The 10,319-nt window shown below is 60.0% G+C and overlaps 1 protein-coding gene across 2 annotated transcripts in view; it reads right to left on the reverse strand.

Annotated features, from left to right (window-relative positions):
- LOC117646880 (transcription factor collier-like) overlaps positions 1-9,935 on the reverse strand; it is a 22,980-nt gene extending 13,045 nt beyond the window's left edge. For both annotated transcript variants that reach the window (XM_034388182.1, XM_034388183.1), the window contains exons 1-6: positions 9,777-9,935; positions 8,272-8,428; positions 7,455-7,518; positions 7,310-7,365; positions 657-730; positions 499-567 (exon numbers count right to left, since the gene is read on the reverse strand). In XM_034388182.1, the coding sequence (XP_034244073.1) occupies positions 499-567; positions 657-730; positions 7,310-7,365; positions 7,455-7,518; positions 8,272-8,274 (266 nt within the window). In that variant the 5' untranslated portion in view covers positions 8,275-8,428; positions 9,777-9,935. The remainder of the gene's footprint in view (positions 1-498; positions 568-656; positions 731-7,309; positions 7,366-7,454; positions 7,519-8,271; positions 8,429-9,776) is intronic.
- Positions 9,936-10,319: the final 384 nt, after the last annotated feature.

Raw genomic sequence — 10,319 nt, forward strand, 5'->3', positions numbered from 1 at the left:
TCTCTCTCTCACACACACACACACACACACACGCACGCACACACACACACACACACACACACGCTACACATGCACCGGTGTGAGTTACAGCGCCGAGCGAGCCTCCTCTCACCTTCCTCCACCGCCGCCGCCGCCTTCTTCGCCTTGCTCCTCAGCGCGCGCGCCGGCAGACTCCGTTTTCGTCGCACCGTCTCTCTCGCACCTGCGCGGCGTGCCCCGCGAGTGCGAGAGAGACGGAAAGACGACGCTGCAGGGCGGCAGGGTGCACGGCGAGAGGGCCGACGCGGCTTAAATTTAGACCGAGAAGCAGTGCCTCTCCGAGAACGCGCCCCCCGCCCCGCCCGGCCGGCCCCTCTTAGCGCCACCAACACTAACTAGCTCATTAAAGCGACACGGGCGGGACGCGCTGGGAAAAAAGGGAGGAAGGCGAAGAGGAAGAAAAAACAGAGGAGGGAAAACAGTTGAAATCGAGAGCGGTTACAAATTGTGGCGACTCACCTATCAATTATCACGGGGTCGGACGGAGTCTCGTTTCGGTTGCCGCAGCTCTTTTTGTCACAGCATCGACTGAAAAATTTAAAAGACAACGAAAGTGAAATTTTATTTGTCTATAATCGATCAGCGTTCATGAATGTTGTCGATAAAGGTCAACCCACCTGCACATGACTTCGTGTGTTAAGAGTACTCGGCACATTTCTGGGTTCTTGTCCTGCCCTTCGTACACTATCACCTGCAACACAGAAAACAAAAGAAAATTTGAAAAGGGAAAAGAAATGGCTAGAAAAGCGCCAAAAGTGCGTGGACGGCGTCCCTCCCTCCCCTTCCAGCCATGGAGGCAATGTCTCCGCGAAGAACCTCTGCCTCGGAGTCGTTCTGGCGGCGCGGCGGCGCGGATGGGCCAGGTGACTCGAGCCATTCTCTTCCTTTAGCGTCGAGCCGACGACATCGTGGTGCGGCCTTCCCTACCCCTCCACCGCCACCGTCACGACCACGACGACGACGACGACGACAACGACGACGTGGAAGAGTAAAGTGCCAAGCGGCTCACAGTTGCAAACACTGGCCTTTACGACTTGTGACTGACTGCTCCGGCCCTTCGCCCCTCCACCCCTTCCCCCTGCGGGCGTGGCGTGGCGTGGCGTGGCGTGGCGTGGCGTGGCGTGGCACGGCGTGGCGTGGCGTGGTGTGGCGTGGCGCGGCATGGCGTGGCGTGGCCGTTGCGAGGGCAGTGAGGGCAGCGAGGGTCGTGGCGGCGGCACACAGGGCCCAGAGCACCGCATGCCGGCCAGGGCAGGGGCCCCGGTCGGCCAAGAGCCCCCGGGCCTATGTCCAATCTATACGCGAGTCACCCCCACCCCCTCCACCCGCCGCGTCCAGCACACGCCCCATCCCGCCCCGCCCCTCCGGAAGATGTTCCCGATTGCGCGTCGAGCGACACACCGCCGTCGTTTCCGGGATCGGCGCTGCGACGCACAGTGGGCCAGAAGACCGGTGGAGGCGGCCAAAACTCTAGACGCGTCTTGAGCTCCAGAGTCGCTGAGCAGGCCTCGAACTGACCCTGTGACCCCACCAATGGATTCCTCGTTCGGAGAGCAATCCAATGGTGGGGTCACACGATCGGTTCGAGTCCCATTTAGCGACTCTGGAGCTCAAAACGCGTCTTGAATTCTGGCCGCCTCCTCTCCACCGGTCTTCTGGCCCACTGTGCGACGCGCTGCGACAACAACGAGGCAGCCACCGCGATGATCACTCCGGGACGACTTTCCGGGCAGCAGGGGGCGTGTGTGCCCCGCGTGCGCGTCGCGTGCCGCGGCAGTGGCGGGGTGGCGCGTGGCCGCGACCCCTCGCACCCCGCACGCACGCGCGCGTGTTGTGCACACTCCATCAGCAGGAGCAGCCTAATGCTCGCAACACGGCGGGACGACGAGGCTCACTCTTCGTCGTGTAGCCTTTCGACGCCACGCCCCGCGCCGCGGCGCGACGCGCCATGTTTCGGACCGAAATAGCACACGCAGCCCCGGCTAAGCTGATTGGTCGGGCTGCTCCTTCAACCCGTCTTTTGAGTGTGTGTGAGTGTGTGTGTGTGTGAGGGGCCCAGTGAAGGGGCCCGCGACGGCATAGGCGGGGCGGGGCCCTCACATAGGCGGCCAGCCACGGCCGAGGGGGAAATCACTCGCGTAATAGTCGGGTCACCCATTCCCACTATTACGCGTAATAGTAATAGCGTAATAGCCAAGTTTTTAAAAATTTTCCCTATTTAGAGTCTGATTTTAGCCTAAATCTGGATATTTTCGAGCGTAATAAGCCTTCTGTAATAGCGTAATAGAACGTAATAGGGAGTAGTCGGGTCACAGTTTTAAAGAGTGATTTCCCCCTCGGCCACGGCCTGCCGCGTGCATGGACCACATCAACAAAGGCATCACACTGCTGCCACGCCCCCGCACCGAGTTTTCCAGCCAGAGTCACACACACACACACACACGCACGCACACACACACACACACACACACACAGAGCCAGTGATTCCGGATCTTGTAATAAGGACGGATGATGGGGGCGCGCGTCTGGCCGGCCGCCGCGTGCATCGCTTATCGCCGCGTGCCGCTATCTTGGCCGCGCGCACGCCACTGTGTTTGTGTGTGTGTGTGTGTGTGTGTGTGTGTGTGTGTTTGGCCCCGGGATTGTCACCAGGCGCGCGCGGCCCCTGCGGTGGCGCACGCGGCGCAGATAAAAGTGTACATAGAATGACGCGCGGTGTTTCAATTTCCAAAAAATAAATATGAGAATTTTAAGAAAGTAGTTTTACGAAGTTTTGATGTACCTGAATGTTGTGGCGTGTTCTCCTATACGGTCTTCCCTGCAGACTGGTGCGTGCATGTACGAGCAAGCGGCCAATGCACAGCCAGCACGAATGGCAATGTATGGCAGTGTCGGCATGTTGGAAGGCATCGGTGGTCCGCGTATGGTCCGGCTATTTGCTGGGCACACACTGCCCGCACTATGGCCCGGGGCGCCGAGGAGCGTCCTGGAGCGTCCCGACACCCAACACACACACACACACACACACACACACACACACACACACACACACACACACACACACACACACAGCGGGCACAGCACAGGGGTTGCTTCGCAGCAGGTAGGTGTAGCATGGAAGCTAGGCCTTGGCGGAGGTCAATCGAAGGGATGTATTGGCGTTATGTCGTGAGCGCGTCTGCACGTCGGCTTGCTTGTGGGAAAGTGGGGAGAGAGGAAGGAACATTATGGATCCTCCTCCTGACGCACGATCAAAGGCTCCTGCACTGCATATGCTGCGGCGGATTGAGAATTGAGACGGGCCTGGCCCTCCCTCCGCCGCCCTTACCTCTCTGCCGTCCATTTTTGGGGCAGAAGGCCAGGTACAAACCCGCTGGAACCCTGCCGTGCCCCACCACCACTATACCACCACCACCACCACCACCACCACCACCACCACCACCACCACCACCACCACACCACCACCACCACACCACGACCACCACGACCACCACGACCACCACGACCACCACGACCACACGACCACCACAACCACCACGACTACCACGACCACCACGACTACCACGACCACCACGCGACCACCACGACCACCACACGACCACCACGACCACTACGACCACCACGACCACCACGACCACCACTACCCTGCCACCGCCAACAACAACAAAATAAGCCCGCAAAACAAGAAAGATTGTCCGCGCTGACCATAAAGCCACCCCTAAAAAAAAGCAACAACAAGAGAGGCAAACGCGTTACATATTTCTTTTGGCGCGGGGACGCGGGGACACCACTCGTTGATCCTAGCCAAGTCGGTCCAGCGCGCCGTTGTGCGGGGCGGGGCGGGGCGGGGCGGCTAGGCTCGGCCGGGTGCTCGCCCCGCAGATCCCGGACTAAGCCCGGCGGATTTGGCCGCGATCACACCCCCACCCCTAACCCCGGCCACCCGCGGGCACCCCCGGGCAGGCAAGCCCGGCCCAGGCCATCCGAAGCCCATTTACCTCTCGTCCGGGAAACACTTACCCGCGCGAGGAGTATTATGTTATTTGCGGGGCTTCGGGAGGCTTCCGCTGAGCACTGGCCGGGGATGGCGGGGATGGCGCCACGGAGTCAAATTGAATAAATTGGCGGTCTGTTGTCGTCGGCGGTGGGTGTGGTCGTGCGATGCTTTCTTTTGTGCGTCGCTTTTTTTTTTCCGCGAAGTGCCCCGAGACGGATTCGTCATCTTCGACCGCGCGTCGTTCGATTTGGATCAGCTATTCTTTCCCCGCCGTTATCAGCACCAATAACCTGGGCGTATTGAAGACTGCCATATTTACTATCGGGAGGGGCGGCGCGCCCCGGCCCTTCCAGTGGCCCTCCCCACGCACGGCCCGCACGCACACGGCCAGAGAGAGAGAGAGAGAGAGAGAGAGAGAGAGAGAGAGAGAGAGAGAGAGAGAGAGAGAGAGAGAGAGAGAGAGAAAGAACGAGGAGCACTGTTAAAAATGAATGGGAGGACCCCGCAGGTCTACCACAGGTCGTGGCGTTTACGCATCTATTTTTTTATGTATTCCAAAACACATCTTATCCAAGGCAAACAATTTTTCGGCACACGAAAAGTGAACGTCCAAATATTCCTTCTTCCATTTTGCCTGGCAGTGCCTCTTCCCTTCCCTCCCTTCTTCCTCTCTAACGTCTTCACTTGGGTCCGAGGCGGCCGCGCGGCCGGGCCACAGGCCGGGCTCCACCAGGGCTAGCGCCTTGCTAGCGCCCGATAACATTTTCCCTTCAATACGCTGAATGAATGTCTTGCCCAGGCCTATATATGGGGTCGTTGTGAGGTCCTATCCGGCGCCACCGCGACTTGGCGGGAAAAATTGTTTGCCCGGCCGAGCCTGGGCCGGAAGACCGAGCAGGCGGCCAAAATTCAAGACGCGTTTCGAGCTCCACAGTCGCTGAATGGGGTTCGATCCGAAGTGTGACCCCACCAATGGATTGCTCTCCGAACGAGGAATCCATCGGTGGGGTCACACGTTCGGTTCGAGTCCCATCAAGCGACTCTGGAGCTCAAAACGCGTCTGGAGTTTTGGCCGCCTCCGGTCTTCTGGCCCACTGTGCGCCGAGCCTCGCAAATAAAACACCCGGCAAAAAATGGAAGGCTTTGGTAGCAGTGCACACACTTGCAGTGCGGCAGACTCGCCCCTAGGCTGCGCGCCCGTTTGGTGTTTATACATCCATCTATACTTGGCGAAGCGGACAACGGCGACCCAATTCCGTTCTGGCAAGACTACAGTACCGACAACACAACTCTCTCTCTCACTCTGTCTTGCACAAACACAGACGCACTCCACATACACACTGCAGCCCCTAAATCGCAGAGAAGACGCATGTGTGTGTGTGTGTGTGCTTCTTGTTCATGCATATTAAAGCAGTGGTATACGCCTTTGCCTCGCGAGACAGTGTGCGTGCATGTGTGTGCGTGAGTGTGCGTGTCCCCCTGTAAGCTGCCCACATTTCTACATACATGTACAAAACAATTCCCCCGTACGCGCAGCGACCCCGCTGGCCAGGGGGTTCTTTGTCGTGATACATTGACTGGGATTAGGGGGATCTTGCGGGGTGTTAGAGACGGCTGGTGTGTGTCTCCCTCTCTGTGTCTCCCTCTCTCTCTCTCTCTGTGTGTGTGTGTGTGTGTGTGTGTGTGTGTGTGTGTGTGTGTGTGTGTGTGTGTGTGTGTGTGTGTGTGTGTGTGTCCGCGAGGCGCCGCCACCGTCTGTTTTACTTGTGGCCCGGCGTGTTTTCGGGGGTAGTTTTGAGGGGCTGACCGTCGTGCGTCCTCGGGAGGGACGGTCGCGTAGAGCGTGCAGGGGAGGCTGTGGGAGGGTGGTGTGCGGTGGAGTACGCGAAGCTCGGAGCGGGGCTATGGCGAGAAAAGTGGAAAACGGGGCAGGCCAATGGTGTTCCCGCCCCGCCCCGCCCCGCCCGCGCCCGCCCCGCCCCGCCCCGCCCCACCCCGCCCCACCCCGCCCCGGAGGGGTCGTCCAAACGACGACGTTGAAGTGCGTCGGTGGCGGATAGAAAACGCAAATTCCCGCCCCCAATTGATAATAATAATACTGTAATAACAAACAGTAACAAGAACTCATCGGCGATTGAATCGGCGGTCGCGGAGCACGGTGCCGCCACCCTCGGCCTCCCCGTCGTCGCGGACGTCGTCGATGTCGTGGGAAGCCCGCGATAGTAATTAGAATAATATCAAGAGGCAAAACTGTTTGGCCGGGCCGTCTCGGGTTGCACGTTGCACAATCGCGGAGCGTGGCGGGGCGTGGCGGGTGCGGCGGGGTGCGGCGGGGTGCGGCGGGTCGGCGGGGTGCGGCGGGGTGCGGCGGGGTGCGGCGGGGTGCGGCGGGGTGGGGTGGGGTGGGGCGGGGCGGGGCGGGGCGGCGTTCGCGGTCGGGGAGCAAATGGTCGCCGGCCGCCACGTGTGCCCCGCGACTCCAATTAGTGCACGGCCCGAGGCGGACTGGCGGACGGCGGACTCGGAGGAGGCGACGAGCGGGGAGCGGCTTTGGCCAAGGCTTTGGCGCGGAGGCGGCGGCACAGAAATATATTCCCAGGGGAATACGGATTTCGCGGAAAAATATGAAAAATGCGGCGGCCCTCGGTCGGTCCCTTTGGTGTACGCAGGACACAGTGTACGGACCGGCGGCGTCTGATTTGTCCTGACGGCGTGCGCAGCCTGCCTTGTGTGTTCGAACTGACCATGGCGTCCTAGGGGACTGCGCAGACTTTGAGTGTGTGTGTGTGTGTGTGTGTGTGTGTGTGTTGTGTGTGCGTGCGTGCGTGCGTGCGTGCGCGCGCGGGGCCCTGGCCGGCCCTAGCCGCGCTGCCTGCCTCCCTCGGAGGGGCGCGTCGTCGCGGGGCGTCTCCATGGCAACGCCCCGCCCCGCCCGCCCTGCACGCCCGGCCCCAGCCCCAAGCCGAGCGGGCGCTGAAATAGCCGTAGGACGGCCAGGACGCCAGGACCCTCGAGGCGTGTGGGGCGACTGAGCCAAGACGCCGTGTGTGTGCGTGCGCGTGTGTGCGTGCGTGTGTGTGTGCGTGCGTCTGTGTGCGGCGCATCGTTCATTGGCTGACGGCACGCGCGGCGGCCAGCAGGGGCGGCTTGACACGCACAAAAACAACAACAACATCACTCGCGATGGCGCGTGCACGCTGCAGCCAACCCCGGCTCCTTGTTGTTGTTGTTGTTGGGATGATAGAATTGAAAAACAGCAAGTCGCTCACTCACCTGTTTGCTGGCGCTGTCTATGAGTCTAACGTAGATATCCTGTTCTTGCCGCAGTCCTGGAAAAAAAAAGAAAGAGACGGAGAGAATATCGCGTGTTAATTTTGCAGGGGGCACGTGTACGACACTCCAGGGGCGCGCGACTCACCATTTGAATATAATAACTGTAACCTATATAGAATGCCGTTGTTTGTCTTCTGGCCGTCCGCCTCCTGTTGGGGTCAGAAAGGAAAACAAGCACTTTAGACCAATTTGACTGTCGCGTTCGCGTTCTCCCCGTTTTCCCGCGTCGAATTTGAAAACGCGCGTCTGTTCTCGCGTGCTGCATTGCTGGCGTGCGCAGCCCTTTGTTGACTCGGCAAACACGTTGCAGTGGCGGCCAGCCACGCGGCCAGCGCGCGCTGTCTCCCTCGCACCTTGACGGAGCACGTCGTGGGTGCGAGAGAGACGGAGCGACGATTCGGCCCGGCAGCCACCTGGACGCCTCGATAAGCGCCAATTGGTGTAGTTTCATGTAGCATGTGTCAAATTACGGGCCGTTGGAGACAAGGGCGTCTGCCGCACGACATTTACGTAGTAGGCTGACTCCGAACGGCCCACAGTGGGCCAGAAGACCGGTGGAGGCGGCCAAAACTCTAGACGCGTTTTGAGCTCCAGAGTCGCTAAAGAGAACTCGAACCGAACGTGTGACCCCACCAATGGATTGCTCTCCGAACGAGGAACCCATTGGTGGGGTCACACGTTCGGTTCGAGTCCTATTTAGCGACTCTGGAGCTCGAAACGCCTCTAGAGTTTTGGCCGCCTCCACCGGTCTTCTGGCCCACTGTGCGGCCTCTGTCGCACTTACGGGGCGTTCCGCAGAGAGAGAGAGAGAGAGAGAGAGAGAGAGAGAGAGAGAGAGAGAGAGAGAGAGAGAGAGAGAGAGAGAGAGAGAGAGAGAGTCAAAACAGCAGATAAACAGTTACCATGTGGTCCTTCTCGATGAAGCCCAGGAAGGCCGTCCGTTCGATCTCGACGGGCTGCCCCGTCCGGTCGTACAGGGCGATAACGAAGTGGAAGAAGTTGGACTTTCTCAGGTTGCTGGGCGGCTGCTTCTCGAAGTGCGCCCGACTCAGCCCCAGGCTGCAACAGCCACAACAAAACAAAAATATTGCAATAACTGTGTATGGCTGACCCGTTGCGCGGTTGCAGGGTTAGTGGTCGTTTTAAATTTCGGAGCGATTCGCGCTGAAGATATAAAGAAGTGCCGGGGTGGGTCTCTGAATTATCAAGTGCCCCAAAAGTGCCCGATGATTTACTCCAGGGGATTGATTTTTGCTCTCCGGTCTCGGTGGATTTAATAATGCATGGACCCATTAGTGCCCCTTCCTTCAATTGAAAGAAAAAAAAAACAACAGCAAAAACTCTTTTAAAAGACCAACAATTACCAATTCGCAAGGAAATTAAAAAAAATAAACAACAAACACAAACAAAAAACAAACAAATTAATTTGTTGACTTAGCTTGAATGACATGAATTATTGATATGACGTTTAAACAGAGAGAAGGTAGTTTGCCGAAAACTAAATCTGAAAATTTTAACAGTGGAGGCGAGGTGTCGGCCGGGCAGGATGAAGGGGTGCGGGCACGAGGTGTGAAACGAAGGGCGGGGCGCGGGGCTGGCGTAACTGCGGGGCTCCTGACTTCTCAAAGAAACTTAATTAGGAACCGGAACGTCTTCAGCAGCCCCTCCGCTGCGTCCCTCCCCCCCCTCACCGCCTCAGCCTGCTCCAAACCAAAACAAAGCCACCCCCCCCTCCCCACCTCTTTTCTCCCTCTTACTATCTATTCCTACTCCAAAACATGCCGTTCTTTTCCTGTCGGAAAAATTGAAACGAAACACCGGTATTCGAACGCGTGACCCTGGGATTCGAAATCGGGTGCGGTACCCGCTCGGCCACGACGACGTGAGGAAAGCAACACTGTTGAGGGAAGGCGAGGCGCCACGACGAGACGAGTGAGACACGGAAGACGCCAGACATTCGGGACATTCAGACTTGAGGCCGCCGCCGGCGTGCTGGCTGGCTCCTGAAGTGTGCGCCGGGGCGTCGATCCCTCCCCGTCCCTGGGGACACCCGCCCTTCAGCCTTGCGTGCACGTCGGGCAGGCGGGAGAGGCGGGAGCACCGGGACCGGGAATCAAAGCGGAGCGATGACGAGCTCCAAAACACAAAGTTCTAAAAAATGTTACGAGCCCCTTTTGTTTGGTGGGCGCGCTGCGATGCTGCAGCGTTTTGGAACTTGGGACACACACTGGCTTCTGGATCGTCACTGTTCCCGGTACGCCGGCACGGCACGGCACCCGCATTGTGCTTTGTTGACAAAATAGATGGGCGACGCGGCGACGCGGCACACACGTGGTGCTCCAGGAATCCGGCCGCCCCGGTTCGCCCTTCGTTTGCACTCCGCGAACTGAGTCGTCATCGTGCCCACCTGACGTGCTCCTGGGGGTTGGGCTGGTGCACCCAGGCCCGCAGCTGGCTGCCGGTCAGCGGCTCCTCCTTGAGGGCGGTGGTGCCGACGCGGTGGTGGTGGTCCCGGTGGGCGTCCCGGTGCGCGTCGCGGTGCGCCGGGTGGTGGGCGTCCAGGCCGAACGGCAGGTGGCCCTGGTGGTGGCCCAGCATGCCGTGGTGGGCGTCGTACAGCTTGCGGCCCCACGGCTCCAGGGCCTCCATGGCCCCCACGGCCCCGACGGCCCCGACGGCCCAAGGGCTCGCCGGCGGCGAGCCGACGGCGGCGGGCAGGTTGGCGGCGGCGGCGGGCGTCGCGGCGGACACAGTCACGGTCACGGCGACGGTGGGGTTGTCACGCGCGGCGCGACGTCAGCATGGAGCAGAAGACTGACGGCGTGCTCGGCTGGTGGCGCTCTTCGCTCTCGACGAGTCGTGCGGCTCAGCGCGGCGGCGCGGCGGCTCGGCGAGCGCTCGGTGGCAGCGATGCGCGCGCGGGGAGGGTCTGGGGTGGACTGGGCGGCGG

The sequence above is a fragment of the Thrips palmi genome, unplaced genomic scaffold (assembly GCF_012932325.1).
Source record: "Thrips palmi isolate BJ-2018 unplaced genomic scaffold, TpBJ-2018v1 HiC_scaffold_2, whole genome shotgun sequence".
In the NCBI taxonomy this organism is placed as follows: Eukaryota; Metazoa; Arthropoda; class Insecta; order Thysanoptera; family Thripidae; genus Thrips; species Thrips palmi.